The sequence below is a fragment of the Apus apus genome, chromosome 12, assembly GCF_020740795.1.
Source record: "Apus apus isolate bApuApu2 chromosome 12, bApuApu2.pri.cur, whole genome shotgun sequence".
NCBI classification, from domain to species: domain Eukaryota; kingdom Metazoa; phylum Chordata; class Aves; order Apodiformes; family Apodidae; genus Apus; species Apus apus.
In genome coordinates, this window is record NC_067293.1 from 14648943 (window position 1) to 14673025 (window position 24083).

The 24083-nt window shown below is 36.0% G+C and overlaps 1 protein-coding gene across 5 annotated transcripts in view; it reads right to left on the reverse strand.

Annotated features, from left to right (window-relative positions):
• The window catches only part of DIAPH2 (diaphanous related formin 2), a 213838-nt gene that overhangs the window by 44483 nt on the left and 145272 nt on the right, over positions 1–24083 (reverse strand). For all 5 annotated transcript variants that reach the window (XM_051629988.1, XM_051629986.1, XM_051629989.1 and 2 more), the window contains 2 exons: positions 22108–22243; positions 10935–11030 (listed from right to left, as the gene is read on the reverse strand). In XM_051629988.1, the coding sequence (XP_051485948.1) occupies positions 10935–11030; positions 22108–22243 (232 nt within the window). The remainder of the gene's footprint in view (positions 1–10934; positions 11031–22107; positions 22244–24083) is intronic.

Here is a 24083-nt window from a genome sequence, read left to right on the forward strand (position 1 = left end):
CTAAAACTCTCTTCTCCAAAATTCCTAGAAGCATAGAAGTACCTAGAATTCAGACTGAGCTCTTACTACAAAAGCTATGCCCCAAAATGGGTAAAATCATCTACTAGTAATAACCTATAAAGATCAAAGTATGGGTTTTAGTAACATGCCTCTAATTACTTTCATAGAAATAGCAAAAGTTTAAGCATAGAAAAAAAATAACACAGATCATCTAAAACCTTATCTATAACTCTAATTAAGACTAGCTTGCTTCCTCAGCTTAACTCTTCAGCTTTTTCACAGGCAAATTGTCCTGTTTCATGATATTTTCTGTTGTCTATCAACTTCCATTCTTTGATCTTGTATTTGCAACAGTACTCTTCAGTAGCTTAATCATTTATTGCACTACAGTAAAAATACATTAGAACTTGCTCTTTTGCATGAAAAACTTAGTAGTGACATTGAAACTTGACCAGTATTGTAAAATATACAGCATATTTCCATCAGAAATTATGTCTAGAAACAGTCTTCTGTAAAAATAAAGTTAAATGAGAATTACACAAGTCAGTGAACAGAACAGACAGACCAATGTTTATAAAGGATCAATTAACACACCTAAACGGCTCTGCTCTCCCAAATACGAACTTACTGAATGGTATGTAAAACAACAACAACAACCAAAACAAAACTTAATTTCTTCCCTGTTGGTGAGACTTTTGATAAGAAAAACAGTAACACCCTCAAATCAGCCTCAGCTGACTTAAATAAAAAAGGCATTCAGTCAACTGCTGAAGGCAGCCATTCCAAAGACATCACCAAACCCATCCTGCAGTGAATCTCAACAATGTATGCAAGGAACAAGCTGAACATAAAAAAAAAAAAAAAATTCTCTGCAAAAAATAAGAAAGATACTTAAGCTATAAGGAGAGAGAAACACGGTCTACTGCAGACGGGCAAAGGATGCAATATGCAGCAATTGCCCACATACACGTAACCTTCTTAAGAGCACAGCATGAAATTTTGTCAGAATGTTGTAGGTTGCATATGGCCTTTTCCTAAATTGAAAATGATGCTGTATTCTCATAGAATAGTTTGGGTTGGAAGGGACATTTAAAGGTCACCTAGTCTAATGCCCTTGCAGAGAGCAGGGACATATCCTAGATCAGGATGCTCAGAGCCCTGTCCAATCTGATCAAAAATATTTCCAGGATTGGGGCATCTACCACCTCCCTGGACAACCTGTACCAGTGCTTCACCATCCTCATTGTAAAAAAAATCTTCCTTATCTCTAGTATGAATCTAATTTTTAGTTTGAAACCATTATCTCTTGCTCTACTGCAACAACCCCAACTAAAAAGTCTGTCCCCAAACATATCAGTACTTTGAATGTTTCCCTAGATAGCCAAGAACCACACAGTTTTATCTAGCTAGAATATTTCAGTATTTTTATTCTAGGTATTTCTCTATACAAAAATGCATTAAACTAGGAATACTGCTGAATTTTTTTTATAGTTCACTGTAGTATATTACAGTGCATTATTATTACAATGCATCGTTCCATGCTAAGAAGCCATAATAAAACTTATATGCAAATGTAATTTCAGGATTCCTAAAAGATCTATAAAAAAGGATACTACTTCACCTCATGCTTTTAAACTTAATTTCTCGATACACATACAAGATATTTTTTACTCCTTTACCTGCTATAAAGAAAATGAAAAAATTGCTATTGAATCTTTTGCAGACAGATAAACTTGCTTTTGTGACACTGCAGGTCACCGAGAAGGCAACACAGCTGTGTCAGGGCATTGTTCCAGAGCCACCAAAGATCTTTGCTGGGCTGGGACCAGCACTGCCTTTGCCAAATCTAAACAGCATTTATAAAACTGACTGGTAGGTGGCTGGCTTCAGACTGGCTGGCTGTTCAGCCTATTTTTACCTGCAGTAGAATCTGGACTTAGGTACAGCTTGTTGCATAAAGACCAGATACTCTAGAGAGTCAAATAAAGGTTTGGGCTAGCCTCAAAGTGTAACTGAATCATTGAATTTATGACAAGCTTAAAAAAAAAAAAAGCTGCCAGAGCAAGACTGCTCTTTCAGCACTAGTGCCAGGGCAGCTAGCTCCAAAAGACAGCAGAACCAAGGTATTTGTTTACTCAGCTATTAAATGATGGAAGAGGGAGTAATGACCACTTCTAAAGAGAGCTTTCAGATAAAGACAAGACAATTAATACAGAATAATACCCCCCAAACCCTCCTTTAAAACCCATCATTGACTTTACAATAAAATACAGGAAAGTGGGGCAGGAATCCATTATGCTGCTATTAACAAACCTTTCCCCAGATAAGAAGTGTAAAACATTGAGAACATACTGTAATTGAAAGGGCAAAAGTACTTCAGAAAAAGTAATGTAAAAATTTATGAACAAATTGCTGGAGAAAGAGGTTAAGGAAAAGATCATAGAATCATAGAACTATTCAGTTTGGAAAAGCCCCTTGGGATCACTGAGTCCAACAATCATCCCTCCTCTACCAAGTTCTCCCCTAAACCATATCCACCAACACCACATCCAAACAACCCTTAAACACATCCAGGGATGGTGAACTCAATCACCTCCCTGGGCAGCCTATTCCAGTGTCTAACCACTGTGAAAAAATTGTTCCTAATGTACAGGGTAAACCTCTCCTGTTGCAGCTTGAAGCCATTCCCTATTGTTCTGTCACTAATTACCTTTGAGACCAGCACCAATCTCTACAATGACCTTTCAGGGAGTTGTAGAGACTGATGTCTCCCCTCAGCCTCCTCTTTGTCAAACTAAATATTCCCAGCTCCTTCAAGAGTTCTTCATAAGATTGATTCTCTAGGCCCTTCACCAGCTGTGTTGTCCTAAGATGTTCAAGTCACTTTGATTTATTTTTTTATTTTGAGAACTGGGGACTTAAAATATAAAAGTAAACAGAGAACAGTATTAAAAAAACAAACAAACTAGCAAAGTTAGTGGGCTGCATTTTCAAGTCCATCGCCCTGGCTTAGATCCTTAATTAACCTGTCACTGATCACTAAACTAAAATCACCACTGAAGTAAAGAGTTACAGTCACATACAGCAACTGAGATTCTGGCTTTACACACAACAGCATAACTGCCTAACTACTAATATGTCTATTGCGGAGACAGTATCAGTACTTCGTAACTAAATGCTATTATTTGGGTATGGTAAGCAGAGAATCTAATTTTCTCTTGATAATGCAAGAAGAAAATCAGAATTTCCATTATTTGTTCTGTTAAGTTATAACCAGGTAGGGTGAATATTGTCTTGGCAGAAAATAAACTAATTAAGTTGTTCCAGTCAGGACAACAACCACTAGCAAAAAACCTGGGGAGACTCTCTCTGTGCTGAGGTCAGAGGACTGTCAGTTCTACACTACATGCCTAGAACAGGATGGAACAGAAAGCATCCCTATCTGCAAAATAACCATTTTGACCAAATGTCAGTTACATTAATCTGCTACCAAGTCATACATTGCAACAGTGATTTTGATATTTTTCCTTTCCTTCACATTCATTATGTACATATATTAAAATGTTAAAGCCAATGTGCACTACCTCAGTAAACAGTACTGCACTAGAAAATTTTTCAAATGGAAGTGTTTCACAATAATTGCATGTTAACAGTGTCAGTGCTGACAAAGAAAATCCAAATGACCACATGCAAATTAAGTTACCCTTGCATATCGTTCATTACTACCCATGCAGTTGGTAAATGAATGCATGAATTTCCTTTCTTTGTGTAAAAGTAGTTTCTCTAACTTCAGCTATTGCATACACATATAGCCAACTCAGCTATCCATCTCTAGAATTGTAGGCCTCACCATCCAGCAAGACATATCTCATTAAAACAGAACAGTTTTCAGATTCAGTGTGAATTAAAAAACAAAACAACACAACAAACAAAAAACCCCCACAAAACCAAAAAACACAGAAATAAAAAAAACACACAAAAAAACCCACCAGAATTAGGGGTGACTTCCAAATCATGCAAAAAATGCAAATCATGTGAGCTTGGCAGACTCCTCCTGGATTACTCTTTTTGAGAGGCTCGTTACTCTGAACAATTCTCTGTTTCTCAGAAAAGCTTTATTCTAGTTCTAAAAATCCATTTCACAATGTATGACATTTAAAAAGGCTTTTGGAATTCAAAAAGGCTTCTAAGAGTTTCAGATGTGACTGTGTCAAATAAACTCCATGAAAAAGAAACTCCATAATATACACTCTGTATGAACTCTATAGCTGTCCTCTCCAGGAGGGCTTTGTGGCAGCCTGCCAGTACTTGAGGGGCAGGTTTCAAACTGAAATAGGGTAGATTTAGGTTAGATATTAGGAAGAAATTATTTCCGATGAGGGTGGTGAGAGCCTGGCCCAGGTTGCCCAGGGAAGCTGTGGCTGCCCCATCCTTGGAAGTGTTCAAGGCCAGGTGGGATGGGGCTTGGAGCAACCTGGTCTAGTGGGAGGTGTCCCTGCCCATGGCAGACAGGTTGGAACTAGATGATCTTTAAGGTCCCTTCCAATCCAAACCATTCTATAATTCTGTGATTCTAGGTCCTATGATGAAACAGTCAAAAACAACTTTAAAGAAAGAAATATAACAGTTTCACTGTCTGAAGCAACTGTCCCAGTCTTTCAGCTGGCTGGCATAAGCCCAGATACTATATATGACGTAACTTCCAAATACCACAAGGCTGCAGAATAATCCTCAGAATTTCCATGTAATTCTCATAATTCATAGACAATGTGTTTTTACTTCAAAAGGAAACAGACACTCTGCTGTGTCTTGTATCACAAAATAATTTGAACTTTATATTTTGAGATCTTAGGACAATTCGATGAGTAACAGCAGTGCTGATTTTTAAAAGATGCTAAAACTTGAAAGCTCTTCTGACACTTTCAGTGGATCATTTTACCTAACACTTTTCCAGAAGGATTTACACACAAGACTTTTCATGCTACACTGAAGCACATTTTGAAGCGCTTACCCTATTAAAAGCCAGGGGCACGTATCCCTCCCTACCTTTCTGTAAGGCAATAAAGGCTTTAAATGAATTACAGACTGGGATGCAAGTAGTAACAATTATATTGCACCATTTTTTGGACATTTTTTTGAAACGTGTTTATGCCGTTGCCATCTCATGGTACTTTTTCATTTATTCACATAAAATCCTTGCCTCAGAAAAAAAATGAAATAAAATGACAAGTAACAACTTAGAATTAAGCAGAGCAACAGTATATATGCAAAGTCCACAAGAGCACTTCTCTACCTCCATCTAGTTTACCAAACATTGGTAAGTACTTGACACATTCTGTCAACAGGAGAACAATCTAATGCATACAAAGAACAGAGAATTAATTTGAAAGACAGAATCTTCCAATACTTGTTCCAGAGAAAGGTAATTAACACAATAACACAAGTGAAACCAACAATTCAAATGCATACAATTCTCAAATTTTTGTCTGTATGTCTATGCATTTATTGGTCATAAGATGTGTTTCCAGAGCCTTTTTAGTCCCTTCTTGCTTAAGGGTACTGCTATTATACGTCTAGAAACCTGGATAAACCACTTTAAGGTGGTTGGAGGTTGAAGTATGCTTTAGTTCCTCTTCCCCCACTATTCTTCACCCTGCTTTTAAGTAGAATTCCTCTGAAATGGCAAGTGAAACCTCCACATACTATAGCTGTTGCTTTCATGCTAAGCCACCAGAATGATATATTATCTAATATTACTCCTTTAATTACAAAAATCATAAGCCAAAAATGCACACACAGTAAAAACAGACTATGGCACAAATAGCTATTTTTAAATAGCTTGGGGACTTTCTGGACTTAAGTAATTTGCTGAGATGCAATTTGAATGGTACTATAAATAGACTTTCCTTATACAACCTGTATTATATTTGGCAATAAAAGCAAACAAACTGCACAACAATGCTTGATGGCAAACCTAGTAAATTTATTATTGGTGATCCTTGTTTAGCTCTTCCTACTACAGTTTTGATAATTTTGAAGCACTTGGATCATACGTGTCATTAATCCAACATTCGTGACTTTCAAAAAACTCCTATTATATAACTGAGGTAGCAAAGCATGCTTTTAAACAGTCAGCTTCTATAAGTGCAATACCAAAAAATAAAGAGATGCTAGCTGAACACAATAGGAATATTAGTTCTTTACCACAGGATATTTAAAAAGATGACCAAATGCACTTAAAATACATAATGTTTTTTCAACTTGAGACTAGAATTTTTGTAGTTAATTATGAATATTTATACCTTCATAAAAGATCCTTAATAATAAAGGCAATGACATGCTGTCCAACTGAAAGACAGCAAACAAGGCTACTCAAGCACCATTTTAGCTGAGCACAAATGATGTCTTAGAAGTGTACTTAGCATATTTTTGGATTTTAACACTGATAAACCTTCTCATTAATTGACAGACATATAAACATGTCAAATATCAATTTATTTACAAAACTGCCACATACAAAATCATTCATGATGCTTTCAGTAGAGGAGATACTCTTAGAAGATTTTTATTGGAATGTGTTTCAGGTAAATAAGGATCGTGCACCCAGAAACTGAACTCTCAATAATTTATTTAATACAATTAATGCAAAGGTAAGCATAGAAGTCAACATTTAATTGTAAGCATAGATATGTCTTCAAGTGGAAGACACAAAATTCCTAAAACTACAACCATTTTTACTAAAATTCTGATAAACTTCAATGCAAAATATGCACCTACTTTTCAATTTTTTAAAACAAAACATGTTTTTAAGGAAGCATCTGAATCATCTGAAAATTACCAGAAGTCACTGAAAAGCGGTAATATTCCATTGCCTCAATTCCTTTTTATCTTACAGAAGTTAAACAAGTGGTGGCAGCCCTTCAGATGGCTTACATAAAATACTTAAATTACAGATTGAAACTCAACACGGGAGGTTCATTCTCTCCCTTTCATTCTCAAGGTGTACTGCTAATATGGATATAGTAATGACAGTGTAGCAACTCTCAATAAAGTAAATTGAAAAGTTCCTAAATTGCATTTACTAACCATCTCACTGTTCTGATTTGATTTTGATGCATGGAGTAAAAAACTCAAAACACATGTACTAACAAACTACATTAAATACTTCACTCTGCAATCTAAAACAGAAAGAAGCTGCATGCATGTGTCTTAGAGCAATGCTATCCCAGTGCTGAAAGACTAAAGAAACAATAGCACATATTGCTACTACAGTTGAAATTGTTTGAATGTATAGAAGACCCTAGTGATTAACATTTCTGAAAAAAAAAAATTAAATTCCATGGTGAATAAATTAGCAACTTAGAAGAAAGAACTCTAACAGAATAGTTAGCTCTGTGCAGAAATTTGCTTAAACTCAAAACTAGAAAGAAAATATTCCTGAATCAGTCATCTTGAATAATATCATACCCCAGGGCCAGAAAAAAAGGTCAGAGATAATTGGTAAAACAGTAGTGCTGGACACACATTTTAAAGTGGTGTCCTGTGATGAATGTCACCTAACACCATTCTTTATGATACTCTCATTCTAATATCAGCAAACTTGCAAAAAAAGCAAGTATATTTTTGGAAGATGAAGTAACAGTTTAGAAACTCTTTTCTAATTGTCACCTAATAACCTCTATAAGCAAAGCAATCTACTGAAAGGATGAACTTTATACCTAAAATCCAGTAGTTAGAAATAATAAGCTCAGCTAAGCACAAACTTCTTTTACATTGGGAAGTTTACATAACAATGAATACATCAGAGTACAACAAAATGAAAAACTGGGGTAGGAGGACAGGAACTTTTCATTATTACTTCCATGAACTGATAACAAAAAAGTTTTTACTGGAAAAATCTTTAGTTATAATGCAACCCATTGAAATGTAGCTTTTCATTTACAGGCTTAGCAAACCAACAAAACCCAATGCAGTTAAACACCTTTTAAATGAGTTTTACTTTTCCAAATCTGTCTGTACATTTCATCAATTTTTTTTTTTTCCCCCATAGGAAAAGTGCAATATTGAGTAGTGCCCCCTGTGTAGGGCTGCTATTCTAGGCCAGCAGAGCACCATTCCTTTCCTGATCCATCTCTCAACCAGTCAGTCTCTTTGTCTTCAACTATTTATAGACTTGAGCATGTGAGCACAAATATATGCTACAAGGTATACCAGTGACCTCTGTAAAAAAGGCTAATTGGGTAGAATGACACTCTTCCAGGTTACCTGTAGGCCTATAGTAATTGGAGCTCTGTTATCCAAATGAAACAATCCCTCCTAGGTCCAACCTTCTCAGCTACAGCTAGCAGTGAACATGCCATTGCAGAGCTTTTTCTTTCAGACAATTGAGGGTTGTTTTTTTTTCTTTTTAGCCAAACTGATCTAGAATGCCACTAGTAGTGATGCTACAGTTTGCTCCTTGGACTTAAAATTTCCTCTGTGAAATCACAGGAAGAAAAAAATAAAAAAGCACCAAGCTTTCATGGTCTACTGGTTGTAATCATTGACAGGGTTGTAACTTCCTATAGTTTTCATTTTCACCCTCAGTAGGTGCAAACTGAATAAGCAAGTCTGCAACAAGGCAGATCTAGAGCACATACAGGAAAACGTACTACAGGTGAACTAAGTGTATTGCTGAGCTGTTTTCTGGAGTATTTTCTGAGAAGTTGGTAGATTTTTAGTTTGTTTTGGTTCTAGGCTTTCTCTAGGGGTTACCCGTTATCAAGTAATAAAATCACAAATAGTGAACAAGCCAAAATAGTTTTTTCTCCTCACCAGATTTAAACTACCAGCCACAAATGACACACAAAAAATGAAATCTGTGCTGAAATAGGCAGCAAACAATTTTTCTTTTCAGACCACTATGACTATGAAGCAAACTTGAAGCTAAAAACTGCTGTGTAAATGTAACTTTCAAAACAACAACACCTTATTTTTCCCCCTATGTTAGGAATACATGCTGACTACAGAGACAGTGCAGCAAACTATCAAAAATGTGCAAAAAACTCCTACATTGTGCACATTGTATAGACAGCACTTCACCATTTCTGTGTGTTTGCCAATCACAACCAAGTTATCCAGCAAGTCCAGAAATACCTCAATTATTTCTTTCCATAGCTTGTATTTACTTTTTCTTCCTTCCACTGAACTATAGGAGGCATGGAGTTAACTGCTAAAATCACACGGGATGCAACTCTGCATAACACTCAAGAGTCTATTGATGGTACCTATGACAAAACTGTCACTGACCCTTCAATTTTTGAAGGAGAGATATGGAAGTTTGTAAATATGGTCCCTGCTTTTTTTAATTATCTAGGTCACTGCTTAGAGATGTCAAAGCCTGGGACTAACATTTCTCACCTCTTGTCTAAATTTTTAGCTATCCCCTTAAAACTTTACATAATGGTCTTCTGATAAGAGTTACAGTTGTCCAGAGCTTGGAAATGGATTGCCTAGATCTCTTCTTCCAGAAATCTCCCCAAAGTCAATCAACTCCTTAAGAGTCACACCCCACTAGAATCTCAACTGATACAATGAAACTTCAAACACACAGAAGTCAAGTGACTATATGAAACAGAAGAGAAATAAAATGAAGTTTTAGGTAGCTCTGTCCACTATTTTTGCAGGAGACACTGGTTTTGGGCCTGGGTTCTGTCATCTTGTTGGCTTTCTCAGCTGTAGCAGATTTCGTGACATCTCCTCTGGTCCCTGTGAAACTTTTCTTTGTCACCTCTGGGTGACAAATCTTTCCTCAAGCCACAACACAAAGAGACCATCTCTCCCATTGTTATTTCTCAAGCTATAGATAAAAATATATTTTGATTGAGGAGTTCTTTCAATTCTGGTCTAAGAGCAGAAACAAGCTCTCAATTAAGAATTATACTCGAACTGTAACAGAATTTATTTTCTAGTGTGAACAAATTATGTTACTTATTTTTATTTTTTCCATAAGATCAAGCATATGGCAAATAAAAAAATGGATATATACTGCCTTTGCTAGCTAAATGAAAGCTGGTAGTTGAATTTGCCTTTACTCTTCTGTTCCTCTAAAAAAATATACAGCCAACATCAATCTAAGCCTAGACTAATTGAGAATGAGGTAGATATAAATGATTCATCTATAAAATAACTCCATTTTGCCAAACCTTTAGCAGCACATACCCAACATAAGCTTTTGATTTTATGCCAAATAATTTTTAATTCTGTAAACTTTTAAGACTATATTTTTAACTGTAAGACATTTTAAATAAAAAATTACAAAATACAATATACTACCATGAAATTTGATGAAATGTAAATGCAGCTCAGAAACTATATGCAACTGGCATATCTTAAGCAGAGAAGTGACTAGAGAAAACAGTGCAGTTGCTTAGCTTTTTCTCAAATTTTCTCAAAACCAAATTTGCAGCAGACAATAATTGCTCAGCCAAAACAGTAAATCAGACTCAATTCAGTACAACGTTATTGTGTCACTTGAGAAAGTGAAGCTACTTTAATATAATTTGACTTTTATGATGACATGCTATAACTTCCCACCAAGCCATCTAAGACAAGTGCTTGAAAAAGTCTACTGCCTGTATGCCCAAACTCTTAGTGCTGTAAGAAGCTACTATTTTTCACAGCGCCACCTATATTAATTATATTTGTCATTTTAAAGATTAAGACAAACATCATTTGTGCAGCAATGTGTTAAATGCCATTTCAAACACAACAGGAATTCTTGTCATGTCTTGGAGCCCATCATTATCTGAAGACAGAGCTAACACATAAAAAAAAATGAGTGATCACAAAGAGTACACTGAGTTTTTGCAGCAGCTCAGTGAAAACTGTTGGTAGATCTTTGCAAAAAGACTTGCCCATTCAGTTCATAAATAAGTTTTTAAAAAGCATCTTACCTTGTGCTCTTGGTGTTCGTTTCCTGCGATCTCTGAATGCTGCTCCTGACTGCAAGGCTTCAAGCAGACTATCCATCACTCCCGTCTCATCACCCTCTGAGAGAATAGGACAAAACCAATCTCAGTGCAATTGAAATCAGACTTTAGAATAAAGAAAATAAGAAAAAGGGTTGTCAAGTTTACGTAACACTTCCACATAAGACATACACATTTTAATGTAGCAGATGCTGTCACACTTCAGGTATCAATGTTTAGTTTGCTTATGATGCTCTATTAAGCAAAACTGACGCCAATTCAGCTGCTCTTTCAACTTAGAGATGTTATCTTGTGCTTTATTGATGACACCTTCAGCATGCAGATAGACAAGTGCTGCTGAATGACTGCTGTTTCATTGCTAAATTCTTTTAAGACTTTCCTGAAGTAGAAACAGGTCATCTCTTCTTGGTTTAATCAATGCACATGGAAAACCTGATGAGATTGAATGCGACAACGTTAAATGTTGTCGTACTACAACTATAGGTTGCCTCCTTTCTTTATTATGTAATAAACCCTTGAAAAAACAAATTATCTAGATGACATGCAAGGATATATATGCCATAAACTACACATGTAACAGTATAAAGTGGATGATCTTAGGGTAGGGGAAGAAAATAATAAAGAGGATAGACTCAGAAAGTGAAAGTGGCAAAACATCCCTTAAAAACTGAATTTTATTTTTCAATTGTTTCTATAATATCCAAGCTAACCTGTAGCCTTTAAATTCCTGGACTTGATTGTGCAGGAATGCAAATCAGGAAGAAGAATTACTTCCTTTTTACATATATAAATCTTGAACTTCCTTTGCATTTCAGTCTGTTAGCAATAGTTGATAACAGCATTTAACAGCACAAAAAACTAGAGGCTGAAGAACTGCAATGTCACAGAACTACTGATGGATGCCCTTTTTCTGTTCCCATCTGTGTTAAAACTAAAATACAGACTCCACAGGTAGGTCTATATTTTATTCAGATCTCCCAGACTTCAAGTTAATATAAATTTCCCCATCACAGAGTGGGAAGATAATTACTTTATGGAAAAGATTTACATTACCATAAAATACTTCTGACTCACACAAAGTGTAGGAGGTTAAATGTACATTCCAGCTTCCACAGGTTCAAGTTTAAAAGCAGCTTATTGATACAAAAGGTATTTGGCCCTGGTTCTCTATTACATTTAGAGTTGTTAGACAAAATCCAGACCTGACATAAGAGCACACCAATCCTAAACCAGTACCTGATTCAAATTTCTACATTGTGATGATCAGTTTAACTACTTTATAAATTTAAATTATACATCAATGTAATTCAAGTCATTATGTATAATATAAAACACATATATAAAGTTCTCTCCAGTAGTAGATGAAAGGGAACAGAGCAAGAATAGCAACCAGCAGAAGACGCTGAAATATGTTTTAATTACATTCCATTTGAAATTATTAAAAAAATTAAGCTTCTGCTAAATAAGTAAATTAGCCTCTCTCAATTCACACTCAAGTATACAAGGCAGGAATCTTGTCTAAAGCATATAACAATTATTTTTATTTGTGCTCCTTATCCTACACATGCTTACTCATTGATTTATTCTTGGCTTTGTATTAAATTTATTTTCTAAATCTAAGGTCTGTGAATACGCTTTCACCAAACTAATACACACCAAGTTGGTCTGAAACATTTAATGAATGTGACTGTAATTGACAGAAATAGTTAATGTTAGAATATTTTATGCATAGAAAAATTAAAATAATTTTATCTTCATTAAAAGTTGTGCGAGTTTATTCAAAGGCAAAAATCCTTCAATAGTTCATAAATGTTTATGTAGTCTTCCACTTCTTTTCTGCTGAATATGCTACTCTACCTGATAATTACTGCAACTGCTAAACCCCACTATTTTGGGAATATCAAAACATACAATATAAAGACATGAATTACGGAAGCTATAGAAAATAGCAGTGAGATTTTTAGCTCAAAGTAAAAATTGTGCCAGGTCTGATCTGAGCACTGTGTATTAATCAGAGTTGTCAAGTGATTTAAGTGTGAACTGGACAAAGAACTGCATTTTTAGTTAGCCTTCATTAAAATTCATAAATGACATTCAATAGAAATTTCAGCCTTTCCCCACAGTTACTGCTGAGGTACTTCACTTATCTCCTTGATTTGCCTTGTTTTAATACTACCTATAGCAACTTGCAGACACAAATATGAAACAAAGACAAAAAAAATCAGAAGTTTCTAAACTGAGAAAATAATTTCCAAAAGGAATTGTCAGTGGAAATAAAATACATAATCCTTTTTTAATTTTAGATACCTTTCTTTGTACAAAAGGATAGGGGTTTCAGCTGGAACAAGTAATTTTCTTCCTCATTCTTTCTGTTCCAAGTTGGTCCCAAACATTAAAGAGACAGCAAATGTACACATGCATGTAAAAAAAAAATAAATTGCAGGCTGTTTCCATCTCGTGACTGGCTCTGCAAGCCTTTGATTAGTCTTAGCAAAGACCCAGTTTCACTGTAAGAATTAAACAGAACTCAACAAGCAAAATTTCTTTATCATTATTAACTCCGTTAACCAGAAGCCCTGCTAATATTCTATTGCAGGTATAGTTTAGCACGTGCATGGAGTCTGGTTTGAATTTGGCTAGAAAAGTTCTCTCATTTATCTGGTCTTCAGCATTTGATACAATGGCCGCTTAATTCATTAGTGGAAGGTGCAAAAAAAGGTCATTAGTAAAATATCTGGCTAAGTAACAACAAAAAGCTGTTTATAGATAGGAAACTTGAAAATTTGAGAGCTTATCAGATGAGTTTTTCTGAAAATCCGATTAGTGGATTTGGCATAACAACAGCTGACATACAAACAGGAAATAAAACCATTTTGGAAGACAAGATCAGAACATGCATAAGATTTGGAAACAAACGAAACTAATAGAAATAGAATGGGCATGTGTCACTTCAGCTGCAAGCCAGGAGCTCTTTAGTGGGAAATGACCCAAGAGACTCCAATATAAAGAGATGACCAAAGAAAAAATGATGATTACCAATCTCATCTTGTTTCCAGCAGCAGTGGCACACAAGCTTGATTACAGCATTCACAGAAGACTAATCACAAGTGGAAAAGCCTTTACAATAACCAGGGGAGTAAATTCTAACAAGAAATGCTTAAGGCAGCACAATTTTTTTAGACTACATAAAGCAGCCCCTGAAAAGAAGTATGACAACTTCTTTCTGTGCTTAGAATCTGTAAAATCCCATGAGACAAAACTCATCCCAACACATAACTTCCCCAGGAAAGGGCTGCATTGGTATGGCAGCAAACAGGAAAACATTTAGGATGAATTAGTGGAAAACCTAACAACACATTTTACTGTCTTATGTTATTTTTTTACATAATTGCTTCTAAATTTTTATATTGGAAACTGAAATGTGTTGAGTCTGTTGTAGCCTACGTGGCTTTTAAAGTCATTCTTCCAGTTAAAGGAGCAATGCTGAAACACACGTAGTAGTAATGCTCCGTTTAGGGACTAACCTGAACCATGAATGGAAAATGTGCCTAAGACCAGAGCTCTTTCACAGACTTTGCATAAAAATGGGATTATTTGACTTCTTGGGTTGCCTCTGATTCAAGAGGCATTCTTGTACTCACTTCTGTGGTAGGGGCTAGGTCTGATTTCAACTTCATGGGAGTTCTTAATTTCTCTGCTCTGAACAGTGATACTGATTTGTCCTGAAAATAGGTTTTTATCTTCAAAAAGACAAGTATCAACTTCCATGAAGCCAAGCTCACTTCTGATGAGCTATTTTTAAAAGAACTGTTAAAATAAACTTCTTGATTGATTTTTTGTTTTAGTAAAAGTATTGAAATATTTTAATTTCCCTCCTCCTCATTACAGAACACAAAGAAAGAATAGATTTAAGAAAGGTCTTAAAGTATATTTGAAAAAGGTTTCATCTAAACATTGCCTCCAAATGTCAGCTATATTTCCAACTGTTAAACAGTCACAAGTTTCCCCAGCTCAAAATGTTCAGTACATACTGGACAAGGCATTCAAAAATGTAACTTTCTGATTTAGGTTGGAAGAACTAGAAACTTGGTGAGACCAATTTAAATTTCTTTTTATGGCATTTACTGCACACATTTTTACGTTAGCCATCAGCATATTATTATCTATTGAAAAGGTACACTCCAATCTCCTAGAAGATAATCTATCTTCTAGTAGATTTTTTCAGGACTCTCATGATGACTGCTTTTTCAGTTTACAGTAGAAAGGAGTCTACTTTTATTAGAACCCAAAAAAACCCCAATAACAACTACTGTTCTGAAATGAAATACAAGAAATGAAGTTGCACTATTAATGGTTGAATGACACAAAATAGCTTAGGCTTTTAAAGTTACTTGATTAACTCAGGAAAATGGATTTCAGAAACTGCAATTCACTTGAAGCCCCTATGAAGTTCAGCCCATGATGCATCCAAAATATCATCTGCTCCTATCTATTTGGTTTCTTCAGCTAAGGCTCCCAGAGGCCCTGGGAACATGCTCTTGTTTCTGGAGTGTTTTGCTGCCTTCCCTTTTATTTGTCTGCACTGACTAGATGAAGATTACAACATAACCATAAATTTACTGCATTTCCATTTGCCGGAAAAGGCAATCCTCTCATGTACATTGCAAAACATCTTGTACTCTTAATATTATAAATACACACATTGTAAGCTACTCTAAGTTAATAAAAAGCATAAGTACTGCACAGCCATTTGGGCAGAAGTTTACAGGAGCTTCCCAGGAATTATTTCAAAAATTTGAGCTCTTACTGAAAGAGTTGGGCCAGATACCAATAGGTCACACATGCTGTCTACCTGCCTGCTTCTCCAAATGGTTTCAAAATTATACTTCTAGTCAGACCTTGCACTACCCTATTTTGCTGTGAACTTAAGTACTTTTCATAAGTCTAATAAATGTCCTCTACAAACTTTTTATCATTACTTTTTTAATTTTAAATTTCAAGATATTAAACAAAAGGTTAGTTTTCAGTGTCTTTCAGAAAGCGCATTTTTGCGTTCTCATATATTTGCATGTTATTGATTTGCTAAATGCATTTTGCATGCATAATAAATACCTTCAGGAAGCAGCCTTCCTCTTTGTTTTGCACTAGAATACAATTTCATGACTGTTCACATTTTTTAATTAAAGGAGAACAAGTCAGGACAGTAACTGATAAGTGAACCTATACCTCATGTCAGTTAACAAGGCAAATCCTTGCTTACATACCAATTAAGCTCATTGTTTATGATAACCTGATCTCAGCCTTATAGAAAGATAACAGAAAGATAAAGAATGTGCTTTGTTGTACCAGCAGGTTACTGAAAACAATTTTTGAAGTGTGCACATGACTCATTTTCAGAAAATGTCACAATGTTCAATGTCTACTTAAGCAGGAAAGTATTTTATCCAATGCATCAACATGGCCCCTGGGGCCTCATTCTGAATGGACTTAAACCCTTTGTATGGAAAACTTCCACTAATTTTTTTTTTTTTTTTTTCAATAGGCCTTAATGTGGATTACTTGGAAGAAATGAGAAGACATGGCCTCTACATGGGAAGGAAAAGATTGTGCTGCCCAATCAAATGAAATAAAAATGACCATATGATATCTAAACAATTACGTGCATCTATAATCAAGTTCTGCTACTGTTTGAAGGCTCTGCTTCAGTTACAGTAGTATGCAACTTTTCATTTCTGTGATTAGCAGATACATAAAGCAGCACAAAATCAACGCTTTTAGCATTAGAACATAATTTTCTTGTAAAAATTGCTAATAGTTGAATGACTGCTCCAATAGTTCAGGGAAGAAACCAGTCTTAGGAACTCTTATTTGAGGAAAGGGGATTTCTTCCATATTCTGTATAGGGCTTAAAAAACCCTATTAATCTGTAATCTTGTGACAATATTCAATTTCTATTTAAATTTATATTTTTATGTACTAAAACAATTTTAGCCAGTTGTACTAGTTGATGTCACAAAAAGTATCAGATTTCAGTGTCAGAACCAGAAGTGACCAATGTTACCTGTACGATCACTAAACCTTCACTTTCTTCACATATTTAATTGCAAAAAATATAGAGGGAAGCAATTAGTTCAAACTAAACTGCTAAACCTCATTTCTTACCATGATACCTCATAATACATAGTTTAAAAAAAGAAAAAAAAAATCCTTCAAAGGATCTTTATCAAACTTAATACTTGTGAGTTAGCTTTTTTCAGTAGGCACTGGAAAGTCAAGCAGGCTATTTTAGGACCGTTTCCTACTAAAAATGTGTACCTAAAAAAGTGACAGGGCAAACATCAAGCTATAACTTATTCAAGTTTCTGAATCCCTCTTACAGAGATTCCAAAGTGGCTCTGAAACCTACATTGTTTTCCATGATCATTAACCAATTTCAGGTGGACTGGACAAGTATGGAATCTGAATATAACACAGACAGCAAACAGAATTCAGAATGTGTAGCCCAAGATGTTTCTAACACGAAATTTACTGCTGACCCTGACATGTCCAGATAGGTTTTATCTGGAATCTACTGACTAGCCAAGCCCTACTGCAACCACAGAAAACTTTGGTCCATAATTATTACAGAGTATATTGTTACAAAAATGAAGAACTCAGCAGAAACTGCACATTGTTTCAGAATCCATTTATAATATAGAACTCAACACTGAATATACATTTCTTCATTAATACAGTTACTTGCTTATTATACTGGTATAGACAAACTATTAGCTCTTTGACTTTTCAGCAATGTTTCCAGATGACAGTTTTCTCATTACTACAGTATTTCACTGTCTAAAGAGATATTTTGTTTTAGCTTTTGATGCCTCTCTTAAAATGATCTTTTATGGGGTAAAGTTCTGTCCTCTCAAGAAAAATGTTACTACATTATGGCTTTCACCTTATGGAAGCTGACACAAAATGATGTCTCTCTAGATTTAAAATCTAAACTTCCACACCTGCAGTGTCACACTTTCACCTTTATTGCCCATCTGGCAATGCCTATAAAAAAACCAACAACCATATTTCTACTTTCTGCTTTCAATAAAAATGTATCTTCCAAACACAAATAATTTCTCCAATGAAAAGTGAGGTTGAATTTGCTTAGACAATATTCAAAGTTTACACTTGTTACTGTTCAGGTAAATACTCCCCCAAGAAACCTACTTTTAAGAAAAAAGAACCCAATCGTTCTGCCTTTCTTCACCTGTAATTATGCCAACCTCAGATTTCACAGAGTCCAGTAAGTTTCTCCCCCTACAAACTGTTCATGAAGTCTGTTTACTTGGAAGGTACCATGTGCCACATACATAAATTTTTCCATTGCAAAATTTTGCAAGATGAAGTGAAATTTTAAGTTGTAATTTCTTCCTATCTTCCCCATCAATGCTCACATCTATTTGTATTTCTCTTGAGCTGTTTTTGGCCCACGTTAATAAAATTCACAGAAATATTCACATTCCCCCCTCCTCATTCTCAAGACGGCTTCAAACTCTTGCATAATCTTCTTGAATTGCATCTTCAACAGTCAATGCAAGTGTAACAATAATTCAAGGAAACAGAATTACTGTTGAAACTAGTACAAAGCAGCTTGAATAAATAGCGTATGAATTCTTATGTAAGTGTACTTGAAAAGGGAAAGCTAGCACAGACCTTCATTTCCATTATCTTCATCTGCATTAGGGGAGAATGTTAATATGTCTTCAATACAATTAATTCAATACTAATTGGGACTGAGGAAGCTCATTCTATCTTTTATCCTAATACTGGTAGTTAAAAGGTGATTTTAATTGCCATAGTAATCAGATATAATGAAGAGCAAAACTGTTTCTGATTAAATAACATTTGCATCAGAATTGCTTTTATATGTTTTTCAGCTCCTAGAAAGCTGTCTTCAGTTCCTTTTTTTTCTCTCTCTCTCTTTTTCAGATATGCACATGGAAGCAATGCTGCAAGAATTTTGCAGATGTTGTATCAGATGGAAATTATGAAAGACTATGTATAAATGTATCATAGTGCAGTCTGCTACATCCCTCAAAAAATAGGAAACACTGCTGAAAAACAGCTATAAAGAATGTTCTCTTTCCATAGAGCTAGTGAATGCTAAAGAGAACAGACCATTAAGCTCTTTTCCTACAGAATTCCTCTCCTGCAACAAGAAAGAAAGGTTCTTGATTTAGACTCTGAAATTTGGCGTCTCTAGGTATGTGGTAACTTCAGTATTTCTGTGTCTCCATTCTTCACCAGGAAAACAGGCATACAGAAGTACCTTACTACTCCAGGAAATTCAACACAGATGCATAAATAATAGGAGTGTGAAAAGAGCACCAGAAAGGACCAAATATTCCTAAGCACTACAGCTACAACTGAGGAGGTGGAGCTGACCATCCCATAAGAGTAGTGTCTGGAAGAACAGTGCAGTAACTGCAAGAAGGTCTTGCTATGGGATGTGACTGCATCACAGATTGACTGCACCACAGATCAGTGAGACGTTCAGGCACTACATCTTGAAAAGTGTAGTAAGAATTGTCAAAATGGAGGTTTTAATATTAAACAACAGGTCTCACTATAAATTGTGTTAAGGTGTAGTTTTAAATCAACAATATGTGAAATACACTTTTTCACTGAGAACACTTTAAATCCAGTCACTACAACTCATGAAACACCTTCCAGTAGAACTGATGTAAAGATAAACCACAGGCCCAAAATACCTTCATCTCCTTTAAGACTTATTTTAGTTTAACTGAAAACCACTTAACCTTTCTGCATGTATTAGAGAAGCATACATGTTGGTTAAGTTCCTACTGTACATCTTTACTTTAGAAGATGTATGTTGATTTTGTCACCTATCAGCCCACTCTGTTTCACACACAAACAGTTTTTTCAAAAGTGGATGTGTTTTAAGATTTAGAATTACTGAAGTTTGTACGATGCTGTTCCAGGGTAAACAGCTTCGAAGTTCCTATGCAGTTAAGAGCTTTCCTATATTTTTATATTCATCCTTACACATTTTGGAATATTTAGCAGGATTTGTATCAGTTTACACATAGTATTTACATAGCTTCTCAGTTACATGAAGCACAAATCACCAAACTGTGTAAGTTGGTCTTTAAAATATTGGCAATTCTGAGGTTACTTTATAAACTAGGACTTATACAGAACAGTCCTTGATTCTGGCTCCATCGCAGTTTTCTGCTCTCAGTTACACCAGATAAAAAAGATGCTAATTGTAGTATTTAATGAATTCTAATTATTTCTAATCTGGATTCTCCAGTGGCCACAAAAAACCCCAAAACTGTAGCTATGTAACCAGGTAACAGCAAAAAATTGCTTAGTACAGAATTATCCACTAAAAGGCTGGAAAAGATGGGAACCCTATAGCTCTGACCTGAAAGGCTGTAGCAATGCATTAATATTTTATTTTTGAAGATATAGCCAGAGAAATATTTGAGAGAGTTAGGTTAAAACACCCTTTGGGTGAAAAACACCTTGTCAAAGTGACAGCTTGAGAGGACATCTGTCTCCTTCCTCTAAGTCTTCTGCGTCACCTTCACTTAGACAAATTTGCAAACTATTTATATAAGCAGCAATGAGCAGACAGAAGTAGATGTGTAAGAAAAAAAAGTTACTTGGCAAAAACACTTCAATGAATACCAATGTTGTGAAATCCAGTGGCAAGGGAGCTATCCCCCCACCTCCTAGCACAGCCATAGAGCTGTAGTATGTGAATCAGATATTACAGTGTATTGGAAAAATATTTTAGAAGTATTAAAACTAGCTTTGAGTTATGGCTGTTTTGGTGCATTTGGCCATGGACAGTTATTTGCATATTTGCAATTTCAGTTTAAAAAAAATACATTAATGCAAAAATAAACTTTAGTTGTACTTGTTGACAGGGAACATATTTCATGACAAAAACCAAAATGTTATCGCTGTACTGAGGCATTTATGTCACTGCTAAGCCTGGTGTACTCCTCATCTGCTTAAAAAATGACCAATGTAGACAGGTATGCTGCCACTGACTGAGCTGAAGCAATTTAAGAAGGTGTAACTTTCAACTGTTAGCTACAACCCTCAACAAAGACCAATTAACTGCCAATAGTATCTAAGTGGGCTTCTTGTACTTTTCAATTGCTAATAAAACATTTCAGCTTACAATGCCTCAAGTGGTAGCTTAAACTAAGCTCTCTCTTAGAATAGAGTAGGACTTCATGCATGCTGGTAGGAGGGAGGGTGATGATGTGATATTAAGGTGGTTCTTACCCCTCTCACAGAAAAGTGCCTGTTCATTTTGCAAAGAACTATTTTTGGTCAGGTGACAGATACTAAAGAAAGATGAATCAAATGCTGAAAGAACGGATTAGAAAAGTCTCATTAGACACCTCTGTGAGAAAATGTATTTATGCGCCATTTAATCTTCATATTTTGTTTATAGTTAAAGTGAAATTATTAGAAGGATCTTGTCACCTATACAAAGCAACAGCATTGTTCACTAAAACTGCCACAGTATATTCAATATCAAGACCATCAGATTCCTCCTGCTTTCTTACTTTCCTCTTTCCTAGGGTGGCCTCATGCAAAATACAATCATCTCACAGCTGACAAGCACAACACATTGTTTTTTATCATGTTGAAATGTCACTCTGTACTCAGGCTCCAAGCTCAACCAGATTTTCCTGCTCCTAATAGTACTTTTGGGAGAACATACATTATAATATGGAGCCTCCAAGCCCAAAAAGAAAGATGTTAATTGCCACACTACCTTGATTATAGAGATGTTTGCAGAATGAAATTAACAACAAAGCAAGTACGATGCTACTTCTTGGAGGTAAATCCATACAAAAAATCAATTAACTGCTACAAATGAAAACAAGCCAGTAATTCACATCAAAACGCTTTGAAAGGAACATTAAGTGGCAGATAGAGAATGATATGATCAGGTAGGCTAAAACAAAACAATTTTCACTGAAAAGGTAACCTTTTCCAACTTTCAAATCAGACAGCCAGTATTTTTCATATTGATGAGAAACTGCACTCAGTTTGTTACTCCTTACCTTGTTTTTCTTTTAACAAATCTCTACTAGAAATGATATCTTACCTTTGTTCATATCAATCAACTGCTGCTTCTTCTTCTGCCGCTCCAGTTTCTCTCGTTCAGCCTTCTCTTTTGCCAATTTGGCTCTCTTTGTTTTCTCCTCCAATTCTCTTCTTTTGTAGTTTTCTTTTAACGCCTCCTGCATTAGACAGAATGAACATGAGTGTCTATAAACTGAGGGAAACAAGAAAGAAAACAAAAAATAACCCTGTTTGCACAGGGTTATTGTATTTACATCCAACGATGGGGGGAAACCAGGGACTAGTACCTAATACTTAAAGCATCTTCAGAAATCTTGGAGGGAACATAACTTGCAATACTATTTGTACACATCAGCATTATTAGATAATCAGAAGAATGAAAACTGAAGTAGCTTTGCATTTATGATTAATGAAACAGCTCTAAATTTTTCAGCAATAACATGTCTGCATTTTTTTTCTCAGAAGACCCTAAGTCTAGCTTGAACTCGTATCTTGCTGTTAGGAGGGATAAGTGGGGATGAAGCCAAGTTCCCACTATCATGTACTTTTATTACAAGTAACTGAAACTTGTTGACTAAAACTTAAGCTATAATTCCTCAGATATTTTTGTTAAAATATCCAGAGCAGTCAGATCACTTAAATAGACAAACCACATCAAAAGTAATGGAAAACAGGTGAATTTATAGATTAGAACTCTAAATCCAAAGTCAACAGCTTACACAAACTACCAAAATGAAAACCAGAAATGTAAGAGAACATCTCTGGATTAAAATCAAACCAAACAAATTCAAACCCCAAACAACTACTACCCATAATCTTGTCTCCATCCAGTCTAGAAGATATCCACCTTTTCCACCAGAGGTTTATCTCAATTTCTTGCTGTGGCGGGCAGACCATGGCTGGCCACGAGACACCCACCAATCCACCTCTCATCACTCACCTTCCTCAACAGGATGGGGAGAGAGTAAGATCATGGGGTGAGACAGGGAGATTGCTCACCAGTTACCGTCATGGGCAAAACACTCAAGGAAGGTTAATTTAATTTAATGCCAATTAAAATATAGTTGGATAGTGTGAAGCAAAGACAAAAGAGAACACGTCTACCCCTTATTCCTTCTCAGGCTCAACTTCTCTCCTTCATTCCCTACTCCTCTATGCCCCCCCAGGTGATGCAGCAGGGATGAGGTGTTGAGGGGCTGCAGTCAGTCCTGAACAGTTCCTTCTCTGCCACTCTTTCCCCCTCAGACTTTTCACTTGCTCCACTCTGGGTCATCCCTACAGGCTATAGTCGCTCCGGATGGGTAAACCAGCTCCACTGAAGGCGTTTCCCACAGCCTGCGTGGGAATCCCTGCTCCGGCGAGAACCTCCTTCCCAACTTTTTTCTCTGGCCCTGCTGCTCACAGGGCTGTTTCTCACACTTTTTCCCCTCACTCCTGTGTAACATTTTGCCCTTTCTTAAAAAGGTTTCCACATAAGCAGCACCAGCTTCACCGCCAGGCTGGGCTGCGCCCTGAGGTGCGGCCGCGGCAGAGCGGGCCAGAACCGGCTGTGCCCGGCACAGGGCAGCTCCCGCCTCTCCTGACAAAGGAGGCCCCTGCCGGCCTCTCTGCCAGCACCCAGACATGTAAACCCTTCACACTTGGTCAGCACTTCTCTTCACAAATACCTAAATCACTCCTTTTACATTGCCTGCCCTCTCAAAAAAAAATAAATTTTTTTTGAATTCCCATAAGCTGCTCCCCAAGATCCTACATTTCTCCTTAGTTTCGCCTTCTCCAGGATACGTTTATCGCGAAGAAATTCACTGAAATCCATCAGGATGGAATTTCACCGAATGTCACAGACAGACATGATAAATCTTTGAGATAATTTTCTTATTTATATTCACAACAGCTACAAATTTATTGCTCCCTTTTGTCTCCAACTCACAGCATGCTAACATCCTCTATCTACAAGTACTGTAGGTTTGGGCTCCAGGTGACTTTGGGAGTCCCAAC